The sequence below is a fragment of the Danio rerio genome, chromosome 1 (genome assembly GCF_052040795.2).
Source record: "Danio rerio strain M-AB ecotype USA chromosome 1, GRCz13ab, whole genome shotgun sequence".
Lineage (NCBI taxonomy): Eukaryota > Metazoa > Chordata > Actinopteri > Cypriniformes > Danionidae > Danio > Danio rerio.
In genome coordinates, this window is record NC_141021.1 from 58904305 (window position 1) to 58919865 (window position 15561).

General features: G+C 39.3%; 1 protein-coding gene and 1 long non-coding RNA gene across 3 annotated transcripts in view; one reads left to right on the forward strand and one right to left on the reverse strand.

Annotated features, from left to right (window-relative positions):
• Positions 1 to 2223, forward strand: part of LOC147847061 (uncharacterized) — a 34398-nt gene extending 32175 nt beyond the window's left edge. Inside the window, exon 3 of one of the 2 annotated variants that reach the window (XR_015477244.1) lies at positions 2034 to 2223. This is a non-coding gene — a long non-coding RNA (uncharacterized LOC147847061). Of the gene's footprint in view, positions 1 to 1797; positions 1842 to 2033 lie in introns of those variants that run through there. The other variant, XR_015477245.1, reaches the window with a different exon arrangement.
• Positions 1 to 15252, reverse strand: part of c3a.1 (complement C3a, tandem duplicate 1) — a 47199-nt gene extending 31947 nt beyond the window's left edge. The window contains 15 exon segments of the mRNA NM_131242.1: positions 1045 to 1174; positions 1255 to 1407; positions 1485 to 1676; positions 4916 to 5119; positions 5207 to 5353; positions 5461 to 5576; positions 5653 to 5770; positions 5888 to 5990; positions 8267 to 8354; positions 8441 to 8523; positions 8890 to 8978; positions 10567 to 10640; positions 11619 to 11787; positions 11874 to 12069; positions 15168 to 15252. Coding sequence (NP_571317.1) covers positions 1045 to 1174; positions 1255 to 1407; positions 1485 to 1676; positions 4916 to 5119; positions 5207 to 5353; positions 5461 to 5576; positions 5653 to 5770; positions 5888 to 5990; positions 8267 to 8354; positions 8441 to 8523; positions 8890 to 8978; positions 10567 to 10640; positions 11619 to 11787; positions 11874 to 12069; positions 15168 to 15235 — 1930 coding nt within the window. The 5' untranslated portion in view covers positions 15236 to 15252.
• Between the last annotated feature and the right edge of the window lie 309 nt (positions 15253 to 15561).

Consider the following 15561-nt stretch of genomic DNA (forward strand, 5'->3'; position numbering starts at 1 on the left):
ATTAACTAATACAGACTATATCTGAAGTGTTTGGAAGTCATTCGCATTTTCCTCCTGTTGAAAAACGTCATAAGAACAATGTTTAGTGGCTCAATGTATTACAGCAGTGTTTTTAAAAGACTAAACACTTTATTGATATAGTGTACAACCAAGCGACAAGTGGGTCAGAATACAAACGAGTCACAGGTGATAAAGTATTAAGCGTTCTCCCAAAGTAAAGTGTGTCTGAACCAGGTCCAAGCAAACTGTCAGCAGGTGTCTGTAGCTCCGCCCACTCTCCGCCTCTTTGCCCATGTTTGGTATCCCGCCGTGGGTGTGATGACGCGCGAACAAAATGGCGATGGTTGGCCGCGCCTACTTGTGGCTTCTTTTGCGCTCTTTAGAAACCTATGGGTGACATCACGGATACTACGTCCATATATTTTACAGTCTATGGTCAACACATGCACTCCGGTGCTCGCGGCAACCTGAGTTAGATTCCGCCTCGCGGTCCTATGCCGATCCTTCCCCTCTCTCTGCTCCCCATGCTTTCCTTTCAATTCTCTACTGACCTATCAAATAAAGGTGAAAACCCCTAAAAAATAATTATAAAAAAAGCAAAGCTTTTGCTGTCGCCAATAGCCTAGTGGTTAGAGTGCTGACACACTGAGGTGTTCACATCGACCCAAGCTCGATTCCTGGCTCTTCCCCTCTCTCTGCTCCACACACTTTCCTGTCTGTAATCTCCACTATCCTGTCCAATAAAGTTGAAGACCCCGAAAAAATAATTTAAAAAAGTAAAGCTTTCAAGCTTTATGTTGATATATGTTGCCTGTTTGTGAAGCAGGTATTCTGTGAGATTCCAGCACATTTGCCGACCTCAGAGTGTTCATAACAACGATATACTTTAATAACATTGAGCCTCTCCCCAGAGAATTGTCAGTCTATAGGGATTGATGATTGGCTCCTTTACTAGAATTATCCTTTTGCACTATTTAAAACTACACAAGTTATGTGTATTCTGTAGTCTTTAATACAACTCTAGAATAATAATTCAAAACTTACTTAATCTGGTGTCGGTTCCTCCTGCAGTGTTCGACTCAAACATCAGCCCTGCATCGCTGAAAACCCCCATAACATCTCTTCCACCTCCTGCTGTACAACCGGTGTCATGCTTCTCAATGACATCCCAGATCTAGAGGCAAATATTGACAGCAGTTAAGCTTGTTTTCTGTTTGACCTGATTGTCTGATTACGTTCATGAAGACTTTTCACCTTTGTCTGAGTGAGTCTGTTCTTGTTAAGGACGTGCACAGCCTTGTCAACCACCACCAGACCAACTCTGGCTCCAGGATCTCCGCTTATTTGCAGCTTGACCTCCTCTCCCGTGTTATAGTTATTCTGCTTGTTCTTCACCTGAAGCTTGAGCTGTCATTAAAAGGAGAGAAAATGTGTCAGAAAAAAAGGTTTGGCACATCAAACATTTCTTGTGATGGTTGATCCACCTTTCCCATGCACGTGTCCTTCACATCGACCCAGACTGAATCAGACACCACCTCATTGGCTCCCACATGGTAATAAGCCACAAAGCGGAAGGACGGCACCATTTCTTTAGTCACAGGTTGGGACAGAGTGATAAGAGCTTGTCCTTGTCTCTTGAACCTGTCTATTTTTACAATCTGACCTTTACTCAAGATCTGGAAATGAAGCAGATGAAAAAGGTTAAGGCCCGTTAACATCAAACCCAATGGTCTCTATTTTGACGGTCCATGCGCAGAGCACAAAACGCAGGGCGCAAATGTTTTCAGGGCATGTCAGAAAACGTTTTTGCAAATTTAAGGACGGGAAATCTGCCTTGCGCCGTGGCGCATGGTCTAGAAGGGTTGAGTTTATTTTCTTAATGAGTTATAGGTGTGTTTTGAGAATAAACCAATTAGAGTCTCATCTCCCATTCCCTTTAAGACCCAGCTGCGACGCGCCAAGAGCGCAATCGCTATTTACAGGACGCAAAGTAAGTCTAAGTGGAAAAAACTGAGCATTTCACAAGCAAACAGTTCACAGTTTTTTAACAGAAAACTGTTAAACAGAGCATCTACTGCGTGAGAATGAGAGATAAATGATCTAATTTCACTTTCACTCTTGGATAGGGAAACCTTTACGCACAGACATCAATTAGCCTATAAATAATTAATTTTGTTTGTTAAGCGCAAAGATTTGTTTCAAAACTATTTCTAAATTCAGTTCTAATTTCCAGCAAACGAATAAATAAACAATAATGACCAAGTGTGGTCAAAATAATGAGTTATTTCCAAATACACCTGCCATGCCCCATATGGTCTAAAACCTGACAGGTGGGCAAATCTAAGCTTGTTTTTAATAAAACAAATATAAATATGGATATATTAAATAATACTGCTAATAATAATAACATTATACAAAAGCAAATTGTTATGAATGAACTGAAAAAGCCTCCCAAGATGAAGAAGACATAAAAGCAGTGATTTTTCATATTTATATAGGGTAGAAAATAATATGTTTTGTAATATTTTAATCCTTTATATTTATATTCTATATCTATTCTTATTATATCCTATATATATCCTTAATATTTACATTTGTTTCATATGTAAAGATATTTGCCTATTGCTCTCTTGTGTGTATTAAGCAGTGTGTAAGCGAGGCGCAACTCTGCGCTGGAGTTTAGACCGGGTTTGTTTTGGTCTAATGAAAAATCTATTATAGTCTCTCAAAATAGCAACGCGCCAGCTGTCTGCCTCAGAACGCCGTCCATTTTAGACCAGAACGCCTATGGGACGCACATATGAGCGCTAATGCATTTGCTATTTAAACAGCGTAGCGCAACGCCTCAAATCGACTCTTGCGCCAAGCTGAAACTACCAAAAGACTATTGCGCCGCGTCTTGCACCCCACTGGGGCGGGTGTATGATAGGGCCCAATAACTATAATGATAACGATCAAGATACTGTTCTAATATACTTTCTGATTGTTAAACAACAACAGAGTTCAGACCACAGCTATAAAGATACAGATGTAGAGTAACAATGTCATTGGGTTCACTTTCAGAATTTGTTAATAAACAATAAGGGCCCTATCATACACCCGGTGCAAGGCGCGACGCAATTGTTGTTTGCTAGTTTCAGCTCAGTGCAGGAGCCGTTTTGACGTTTTGCACCACTCTGTTTAAATAGCAAATGCATTTGCACTCATATCTGCTCCCATAGGCGCATGGTGTAAAAAAGGAGGTGTGTTGAGGCGCATTGCTATTTTAAGGAACATAAATAGTCTGTTCAGTAGATCAGATCAAATCAGGTCCATTGTCCAGCGCAGAGCGTGTTAGTTGTGCGCCTTGCTTACACATTGGTTAATACACACAGGATGTACAGCAATACACAAATATCTTTACAAATTAAAAATTAATAAATATTACACAACATATTATTTTCTAGCCTACATAAATATAAAAACCACCGCCTTCATGTCTTCTTCATTTCGGGGGGCTTTTTCAGTTTACTCATGACAATTTGCTTTTATATAATGTTATTATTAGTAGTAGTAGTATTTATTATATGCACATTTATATATATATATATTTTAAATAAGCTTAGATTTGTCACCTGTCAGGTTTTGGACCATATAGGATGTGTATTTGGATATAACTATATATATTTTTTGATTATTGTTTATTTATTCATTTGCTGGAAATTAGAACTGAATTTAGAAATAGTTTTGAAACAAATCTTTGCGCTTAACAGACTAAATTAATTATGTAAGCTAATGGATGTCTGTGCGTACAACACGTTTCCCTATCCACGAAAGTGCGCATGGATTGTCAAAATAGAGCCCTAAAACACTGACAGCCAGTCAGAGTCCATTGAAATCTAAAGGGCTCATGCATTTTAAAGCTACAGATGAGGTTGCGAAGAAGCTCTGGCTGATGTTTAATCCTCTTTTCAAAAATTATTTAATTATTAACCAAGTAAATCTTGGTTAAACCATTGGAAATAATGATAAAAATACATTGACATCATGCAAGCAAAACTGGAAAACTTTAGTATATAAATATAAATAAAAATAAATATAATAAAAAATAACAAATATAAATATAATAAATATAAAATAAAAGCACCTCAGGTAGACAGTATAGTTTCAGCATCTTTTTGTTTCCTCTATTGAAAATGCAGAGGAGAATAATCTGTGTTGTTTTAATTCCGCTTTACTGCAATTGCTTAATTAATTCTAGATTGCATGAGCTGGATTCACTGGTTCGCTGCGCTAGAAATGCAACACACTGAGGACATCTGCTGGTTACAAGGAGCTAATGAAAAAAAAAAACATAAACTAAAAATAAACTGATAGCTGGGCTGCATCCGAAACCGCCTACTACTCAGTAGGTACAGCATTTGAATTTAAACGTACTACTCGGCCGTTAGGAAAGTGCGTTCTATATAGTATGAATGTGAAAAGTATGAATGGAATACGGATTTACTACATTCGCCATTTTGTCATGGTCACGTGACTTACCTGCGTCAGTTGCGTCGCTTCACTTCTATTCATGAATTCTCTCATGGGGCATTATGGGATAGCGCAGCATGCATGGGATGCGCACTCCAGAATCTCGCCGGAAGTAGTAAATCATCCGGGTACATCTCGCATACTGATTTTCGAATTCTATGAATTCGGACATACAACTCGGCTCGCATACTGATTTTAGTGTACTATATAGTATATAAGTATGCAGTTTCGGACGCAGCCCTGATGTTCATGAGTGTGGATGCATATACATTTATTGTTATAGTTCTTGGTGTAATTGGACCTTTAAGCTTTTTGCACATTTCCAAACACAAGCTGTGGTAGAAATAAATGACTGGTGTAAATGGTACATTGGTGGTGTAGCTGAATATCAAACGATCATTACCATAAATGTGTAATCTTGATCTTTGACTCCTGGACTTTGCCCAGTGTTCAGATTGACTTTCATTTGATCACCGATCTCAAGCTCCGCAGCATCAATGCCGATGTGCAGGTAGTTTTTGGAGCCACCTTTGGGAACGTAAGCATGAGCCGTCATCTTCTTCACTGCTTGCTCTTCGTCTGTTATGTCTGGATCTTTGGTTTGTGCCTGTAATAAATATAGAAATATCACTGGGTTTTTACCCAGACGACAGATAATCGCAGCTTGTTCCACATCATTTAAGTGATGTCTTACAGTGATCTCTTGTGTTAAAACGTTTCCTTGAGTGTTGACCGTCACTTTAGCAATGCCATTGGCTTTTGTTTGACCTCTGACTCCTCCAGGATTGACCTCCACTATCACATTTTGAGCAGGCGTCTCATCAGGATTCGTTACGTAGATCTTTTATTAAAGCAGACGGAAATAACAACCTCAGTGATCTCTGTTTGTGTTTTGATCAACGTGTTCTTCAGCTTATGTTTGTAACTTTATAGTGAACAAATTCATACCGAGACATCGAAGGGCATTCCAGGTTTGAAGAATTGAGCTGTTTTCTTGAAGTTGATAGTGTATGGAGACGTCACAATACGAATTCCTCTCCTTTCTGCTTCCACCATTTCACTGCCTGAGACACACAAATACTCTCCATTAGCCGTTCGCACACACATGCACAATCACATACAGCATCTGTTGAGTCTTACCACTTTCGGTTAAAAGACTGACTGAAACATAGATTGATTGTCCAACCAGCTTGTCAATACTTTTATAGGTCTCGATCATTTGCTTGGTCAGTTCTGCAGTTCCTACTCCTTTCAAAATCTAATCAAATTGGTGAAACATAGCAACATCAGTCTACAGGACAGTAAAAACTCTTACATTTTTAAAATCAACCTCGTGTTGTTGAAGAACATTGAGGTTGATGAAAACATCTCTTACCTGAATTTTTTGCAGAGAGCCAGTAATGCCTGTTTTCGTCTCCCCGTCCATCACACCAAACATCACAAACGCATTTCCTTCCACCTGCTTTCCAAACAGGTACCTATAAAAGCACATCCGACTTTGATTCAAATATGATGATTGAAAATGGTTGAGATGACAAACAACTGCCAGTTTGAAGGATTGAAATGTATTTTAATAAATGTGGAAAATTTCTGTGACCCACAATGTTCGCATAACGTAACGAGGCAAAATAATATCGGCATAATAATATCGGCAAAATAATATATATGAAATGGACACCCCTCCCCTTCTTTATTTTGTGTGTGTGTTTTGGTTTATTTACCAATTACCATAATTTACATTTTTGTGCATATAAACGTATGACGTTATTATTTCTCTTTTAATGTTTAATGTTAATAATTGTTCTGAACAATTTTCAAACAAGAACATAAATAAAAAGTCTGTGCTGAAATTGATCAAAAACGCAATAGCAGCATTTCCCGCTTGCATTCGAAGCACGGCTGAGTGGATTATTGACCTCTGCTGATTGGCCATTGTGTTCACAAGTTCATCAGATATGACTGTGATTGGCTGCAATGGTCACCGGTTTACAACAGCGCTCACACAGACATTGGAGTGTTTGAAAGCCTCATTTATCAGTGGATCCGTCAGCATTATGGTAACTAATGCCTAGTTCAGACTGCTTGATTTTAGCCCCGATTTTGGCTCGCCGACAGGTTTTGAGAAATCGCGGACAAATGCCTGAAATCACAGGCAAATCGGTGCTCGTGCACGTGAGTGACAATCACACAGTATGAACTTTCAAAGACGCGATCTGAGAGAATCGCCGATGAGTCGCCGATGCCTGCGAGATATTTGGCGTGCTAAATATCTGGAGCTGTCGGCGATTCAAATCATGCCAGTTTGAAGGATTGAAATGTTTTTTAATAAATGTGGAAAATTTCTGTGACCCACAATGTTCGCATAACGTAACGAGGCAAAATAATAGCGGCAAAATAATAACGGCAAAATAATATATATGAAATGGACACCCCTCCCCTTCTTTATTTTGTGTGTGTGTTTTGGTTTATTTACCAATTACCATAATTTACATTTTTGTGCATATAAACGTATGACGTTATTATTTCTCTTTTAATGTTTAATGTTAATAATTGTTCTGAACTATTTTAAAACAAGAACATAAATAAAAAGTCTGTACTGAAATTGATCAAAAATGCAATAGCAGCATTTCCCGCTTGCATTCGAAGCACGGCTGAGTAGATTACTGAACTCTGCTGATTGGCCATTGTGTTCACAAGTTCATCAGATATGACTGTGATTGGCTGCAATGGTCACCGGTTTACAACAGCGCTCACACAGACATTGGAGTGTTTGAAAGCCTCATTTATCAGTGGATCCGTCAGCATTATGGTAACTAATGCCTAGTTCAGACTGCTTGATTTTAGCCTCGATTTTGGCTCGCCGACAGGTTTTGAGAAATCGCGGACAAATGCCTGAAATCACAGGCAAATCGGTGTTCGTGCACGTGAGTGACAATCACACAGTATGAACTTTCAAAGACGTGATTTGAGAGAATCGCCGATGAGTCGCCGATTGCCTGTGAGATATTTGGCATGCTGAATATCTGGAGCTGTCGGCGATTCAAATCATTCCGTGTGAATTGAGTTTTGACTGAAAATAACATCAGCGATCGCCTACAGCCAATGAGAGAGCAGCTTTCACTAGCGTGTGTGCGTGTGTATACCTGCTGCAGGCCAGCGGGAGGCTGGGGGAGAAGTTAAAAGCGCTCTTTTTCGGTTTATTTGGACCCACGAAATGGAGGAAAAACTAGTGGAGGTTTGACAGGACTCAGGAGCAACCGTGTCTGTTTGACGTTTCATACAGAAAGAAATTAGTTTATTATCAATGTTGAGGAGAAATGGCGAATTCCCTTTAAACCCAGGTGAGCAAACATGTACATGTCCCATTAAAGGCTTCTTTCTCATCATGTAGTCAACAACAAAAGATATACGACGTGTTTTTGGCTGTGAGACGTAGTTTGGACGAAGTTGTCGGCGATTCTTTCTATAGTAAAGTCATGCAATGTGAATGTCCCTGTCGCCGATCCATCTTGCAGTGTAAACAAAACAGCGACGAAACGCAAGCCCAGATAGTCATGCAGTGTGAAAACATCTGTGACACGACTACTTTGAAAATCATGCAGTCTGAACTCGGCATAAAATACAGCGAAAACACAAACTGTGGACAACTCTTAATGTTGTTTCTTAGTCTTTTAGATGATCTCAGTTGAAATAATAGTCATACCACAAGGAAAACAGAGAATTTCCACAACTTTTTAAACTCATTTTATCTTACTTGGCTTCGATGTCGACTGTCAGACTTTCATCGCCCACATAGTAGAATAATTTACTGGGTTGTAATTTCACCTCAAATGTTGGAAGCACTGAAACCAAATCCAACCAAACACACAAATAAGCAAACACACTCTTATCAGACTATTACACAACATGGTGTTGACACTCATCTCACCGTATTCTTTGACCTCAAACTCTGCAGTAAACGTCTTCTGGGGAGTGTTTGCGAATCGTGTGACGACCTTCCAGATGCCCAGACTGAAACATGCAGAACACATCCATAAACACACACTTGTCTGATCTCACAACATTAAAACTGATTGTAACAGGCACGGAACATGAATATTGTCCTAAAGTAGACACTATAAACCAACTGACTGCCATTAAGGGCCAAAGTCTTTCAATAATACACAGAAAATATCCACCATCCCCCACCGTAAAGAATTTGCATTCGTTATTATTTTAACTAATAATATTTCACTTGTCTTTTAGTGAACTTCAGGCTAAGAGAAGTTGCTGTATTATCATCACAGAACTGTGCTTTAGCATTAAACCTCGTCATAGATCTAAAAATATGAAGCTTCTTTGAATCACGAGCTTCATTCCAAACAAAAATATAAATACCTGGCAACCTCAGGGATGGCATACTTTCCAGACTTCATTCCTTTCACTGGATATACCTTGTCTGATGAAACTGTGATGTTTTGTGGATTCTGGAGAACAGAAAACAATGCGTTAATCACATTTTATTGACATTGACAAAAAAAAAATACACACACTAGACCATCACGGACTTCCTAGGTTGTCTTGTAAAAGCCTGTAGAACGTAAAGGTCCAGGGAAATTTTTGTGTCATGCAAAGAATAAACAGTTCTGTAAAATCTATAATCTCAAGCAATAAATGGCTGTAATTCACTTAAAGGGCATGTGAAGTGCTTTGAAATGTCCATTTTTTTATTCGATGTTTGACGTAATCTCAACTGAAACATGACGAGAGGGTGGGACATAGAGTAGCTCCTCCCCTTTTTAAATAAACAGCCAGTAGCGTTTTGTTTTTATCACAGCTCTGCCAATGAGAAGCATCTTGAAGGGGGCGGGGGACATGTCAGATACTAGAGAGCATTTGATTGGTCAGAATGTTTGATAAGAAACTGCCCAGCAGACACACAACGTCATAAGATTAGGTTAGATTTAGGTCACCAGCATATAAGGACAATGATCAGTTGACATCCAATAACAACATGAAATGTTGATCTGTTCATTTTCTTGTCGGCTTAGTCCCTTTATTAATCCAGGTTTGCCACCGCAGAATGAACCGCCAACTTATTCAGCAAGTTTTTTTACGCAGCGGATGCCCTTCCAGCCACAACCCATCTCTGGGAAACATCCACACACACACTCATCCACTATGGACAATTTAGCCTACCCAATTCACCTGTACCGCATGTCTTTGGACTGTGGGGGAAACCGGAGCACCCGGAGGAAACCCACGCAAACGCAGGGAGAACATGCAAACTCCACACAGAAACGCCAACTGAGCCAAGGCTCGAACCAGCGACCTTCTTGCTGTGAGGCGACAGCACTACCTGCTGCGCCACTGCTTCGTCCTGAAATGTTGATACTTTGTTGATTTTAGGTTGTGTTGGAACGTGTCCAAAATCCACCGTCAAGCCAACATCCTAAACCAACATCATATTGACGTCAAATACTGACATTTATGACATTTAGGCATAATAACCGAAATCCAAGACTGAATCTGATAGACGTCATATTGCTACCGTCCACACAACATCAAGCTGTAACATCATAAGATGTTAATATTTTGTTGTTTTAAGGTTGCGTGGAAAAGAATCCAAATCACAACATCTGTCCGAAGTTGGACATTGACGTCGGCCTGACGTTGGGTTCTGACATCAAACTGATTTTCATTTCCAAAAAAAGGCAATGTCCCCATGACGTAGAGGTACAACATCAATCTGACGTCCTGTTCCTGCTGGGTGAAGTATGACGTGAAGTGAAATCCATTCAGGCGGAAGTGTCAAGCTGCAAACTTTAGGTGTTTATATCAGTTACATCTTCTAAACGTGAACTTGTCAGCGTATAGTTCTTCAAACCTAACATACTGAAGCTAACATCTAAAAAACTGTATATTAGTTTTAGGACCTTTAATGGCCACCAGTTGCTAATAACATGTGTTTCTGTATTACATATAAAGCCACTTTAACACTGTCTGATGCTCACAAATGCTTAATATCACGAATAAATCAGTGAGTTTGTGTGTAAACTAACTGATATTTCTTACCATGATTTCCACAGTGATTCCAGTCTGACTGAGTGGTTTCAAGTTGGGCGTCAGAGACAAAGTCCTGTACTGAACTGAAGAAGAGATCAAAACAAAAGGTAAAATGCATGTCAATGAAATGATTTGTTTAGTTTTATATGTTGTGTATCAGATTACAAAAGCTTTTACCATCAATTATAGCGACAAAACATATAGGGACTATATTTAATTGCTAGTTTTTGTGCACATGCCATCTTTATGATGTCTGGGACATTATTTATGAATGCAACAATTCAAAATAATAAATGCATTATATATTGTTCATGGTAACACTTTACAATAACAGTACATGAATAATGATGTATTAAAATGTAAACTAAACATTACTTTATTATGAATTAATGATGAGTTAAGGTATGCACTAATTATGAATTAACTTTAACTACAACATGATTCACATGAGTTCATGTGTAAATAACGACTACCTTAATTACTTGTTAGTTCATGTTGTTAATTAATGTATTAATTACCACATTAGTTTATGCTTAATTTAACCATGATGAACTCATGATATGTTAATGTATAATTATGTTGTGACTTTACTTGGAGGGGCACATCATCATTAACCGATTCTTAACTACTCATGAACTCCTTATACACGTCCAACTAGAGAGTTTACACTGAATAACAATAGAGAAGTGTTCTGTCAACATCAACATGAAGAGGAGTTCATGAGTAGTTAAGCATGAGTTAATAGTGATGTGCCCCTCCAAGTAAAGTCATGACATAACTATACATTAACAGCTCATGAGTTCATGTTGGTTACATTTAGCCTAAACTTAAATGTTAATTAATACATTAATTAACAACATGTACTAACAAGTAATTAAGGTAGTCGTCATTTACACATGAACTCATGTGACTCATGTTGAACTTAAAGTTAATTCATATTTAGTGCATACCTTAACTCATCATTAATTCATAATAAAGTAATGTTTAGTTTACATATTAATACATCATTATTCATGTACTGTTATTGTAAAGTGTTACCTTGTTCATTTTTGCAAGTGTACCTGTGCTAGAAGGCGTGTAGATGGGCTTGTCAGTCTGTACAAATATATATCCAGACTGGAACGACAGCAAGACCACTTTCTCCAGAGTGTGATCCGGGAAAATAGCTTGCAGATACACATACTGCTTCTCCAGAGGATCATCGGAGAACAAGTTCTGATCATCAGGGATCTAAATATCAGAAGATTCATGTATTAGCTACATCCAAAATGAAATGCAAAGATGGCATCACTGCATTGTGATTTAGGAGCGCTCACCTTTATATCTGTGAGGATCTGGAAATTGTTTTGTGCATTCAGATTCACTGATTTGGTCAGGATCTGCTTGTCTTTCTTCGGGTGGTTTTTTACTGTGATTTTCACTTCAAAAGCATTTTTAGAGTAATCCTGCGCCTCCACAAACACGTTCTCTGATGAACCCACTCTCAGCAGATTAGGAGCCGACAGCACATATCTGAGGAGATCAAATCAGAGCGCTTGAAAACTTGCGTATTTAATAATAATAGGAAGAAGAAGAAATTAAACAGTACCAGCTAGTACTAAAACTGCAGCAGTGTCTCATTTAATATGGCAAATGTCTCATTTTGCCAGACAAAATGCTGAAATTTGAGGAAGTTGAATGTTTTTTAGCTGTTAAATTATTGTTGTTGGGTTAGGTGGCTTTATTTGTCTATATTTGAAACTTTTAATTTAGTATTCAATTTAAACTTTTATATTCATAAGTCATTTAAAGGGAACCTATTATGCAAAAATCACTTTTATTAGGGGTTAAGCATAGATGTGTGGCAACAATCAGTGAATATAGTCAGCTGCTAATGGTAACGATAAATTAATTATATTTGTTATAATCACACATGATATGAAACAGTCTGCAGAAACACTTTGATTGACATTGTCCCTTTGTACGTGTCATCCAAGGGGGAAAGCCCCGCCCACTACTAACCATTTCTCCCTTATTAGGCAAAGGATGTTAGTCTCGTTGTTTAATCCACTATGCTGACACACAGGCACTTGCAGCTCCGTCATTTTAAGACTTAATTGTTTTCATTTCAAAAGGAAATGAAAAAAAAAGCCACAATTACAAAAATTATTACTTTATTAAAAACGCTGGGTTGTCCTTGTCCATATTTGGTCCAACATTTTGTTAATACAAAGCATTTATATATATATATATATATATATATATATATATATATATATATATATATATATATATATATATATATATATATATAATATAATATAATATAATATATACATTCATTCATTTTCTTTTGGCTTACTCCCTTTATTAATCTGGGGTCGCCACAGCAGAATGAACCACCAACTTATCTAGCATATGCATTGGATACCCTTCCAGCTACAACCAAAACACCAAAAAACACCCATACACTCTTAAGGCGACATGGCGCAGCCAACGTGTTGATGCATAGCCCTACGCCATGGCCGTCGGCGTCGCTAATGCGCTCCTCTCAAATAATGTTACTACATGTCGCAATGACGCCTAGCGCAAGCTCTGTGATTGGTCGACTTGGTAGCGCTAGGCGGGAACGAGAGCCACGCGAGCCCGATGGAGCGATTGTTTACAAGTGTGGAGTCTCCTGAAGGAGCTCCAGATGGAAAGTTTTGTTTAGTGTTTACCTCATGGTTTAAGTTGTTGCACATCTGCCGGTTCCTGCCTCAAAATGAGCGAGTTTGAGCCACTTGTACAATAAGGAAGCATTCAGAAAAAACAAAACACCAGCGAAGAAACTCGACACTTAGGAACAGAAACACCTCACTGCCAACTAGTGTTTCTGAAGTGTTAATGCAGACCAACAGAAACTTCAGGAAATGCCAACTAACCCAGCCGGGGCTCGAACTAGCGACCTTCTTGTTGTGAGGTGATTGTGCTACCCACTGTGCCACCGTAATGCCATATATATGTTTCTTTTGAGACTTTTTTTTAGTTACATTTAAATGACCAAATGGTTGGGTCTGTCCGTATATGACCCAGTGTTGAGTTAAAACAACCCAGCGTTTTTCAGAAAGACAAATGCCAGCCGCACAGTATGTTGCTCATGTAGCCTTGGTGCAGATACTAAAATTGCTAAAAACTGCACTGTATTGACCAATGACTGTAAAAAATATGGACGACGCGACAGCCCCTTTTCCCATTGAACGACTTGAGGGCAAAACGCCTGCTTGACGGGCACAAACTGTCACAAAAGACTGCTGAAATTGGAGCCTTGACATGCGCAGAAGGACTGTCTGATGGAGCCAGAGGAGGAGCCGCGAAAATGAGCGGAGTCGAGCTTCCAACCAAACGCTTTATGTAAAATCAACCACGCCCCCCGAACTTCTCAGCATGCGTTTGCTGTCATATCAACACAGATGGATGTAATAACGTTAACAAATATGAGGGTTTTATATATTCAATCGCGCCAGCTCCGGGCCGCAGCGCATAACCTACTCGCGGCATCGCGGGCTGATTCCGGCTCGCATGCGGCAGCGCCGGCTCGCACGGCCGCCGCATCTGGCTCGATTGACTCGGGCTGGAATCGGGTAGTGAGTCCAGGCATCCGGAGTAGGTCCAGCAGAGGTAGTCAGTCTGAGCTCTGAGGGGTAAGTCTCCAGCAGGCGAGAATCTAGCCGAACTGGTCCGAGTGTATTTTGCCATCTGGGTGGCTAGGCGTGTATCAGCAAACTAATAAAGCCCGAAAAAAGCCCTGACCTTAGCGAATAAACAGTGTTCCACCAGGATCATGTATGTCAGAAACTATAGTTTACAGCTGAACTCATTTTGTCATGGTAAAATAACACAGAAATCGAAAAATAACACTTCAGTCTCCTGCCGAAGCTCAGACGCGCTGCTTTGAGAAACTGTCAATCACAGCTGTCAATCACGATGACACGCCCAGCATTAAATTACTGCTAAAAACAAACTGTTTACAAAAATGAAGATCTGCACCTATTTCAGCACAATAACCAGTGCCGTAATCCACCAGAACTATCTTTCGGGACATTTTATTGCAAGTGTAATCCTTTTTTTTATTTGGGCTCAAGTCTCCTTCATTAACACGGAGGAGGCGGGCTTTATGACTTGTACTGCAGCCAGCCCCCAGGGGGCGATCTAACGGCCGAGACCTTCACTCAAACACAGGCTTGCGGCACACTTGGTATTGACCCATAGGCATTTGTAGCTCCGCCCTCCTTTGAAAAGAGCAAAATCTCATTTGAATTTAAAGCGACAGTCACCAAAACAGCACAATTACTATCAAAACCTAAAAGGGTGAGTTTCAGAGAGTTATGAAACATAAATTTTGCAGTATTTTAAGCGGAACATTAACAAATACACACTCTATGGACATCAGAGACTTATTTTACATTTCGTAAAAAGAGGCAGGAAAGATCGCCTTTAAAAGTCTCTGTATTCTATTTAAAAGGCACCTATACAGTTTTAAAAGTATTGCTTTGGCATCGCTGTTAATAAGAAACAACGCAAACAATACCCAAGTGTATTGAGAAGCGCTGGTTTAGTGGATGTGTGAAGAAAGAGTGTGTAATACTCACAGCGGGTCACACAGTGTGAGGAGAGCTGAGGAGAGAAGAACAGCAGAGAGAAACAGCAGCTTCACCATCCTGACTGTGTTTCTGTAAACCTGCAGACGCTCACATTTATACCAGCAGCGCTCACAGTCCAAACTACACTCTCTCTCTCTGTGTCTCTCTATCTCTCCCTATCTCTCATAGACTCCCCTCTTCTCATCATGCTGATTAGGCAACACATTTGGGAAAGGGAGGATCTGGGGTAATGTTTTGGACTGAATTTCCCAAATTACGCAAAATGTCCACAACAAATGACAATTGTGTTTATTAGTACACTGTTGAAATAAAAGGCTGGCTCAGCTTAAAACTGTATGGCTATTGCTATTTTTGAGTTGACTCAACTTTTAACCCAAGTACT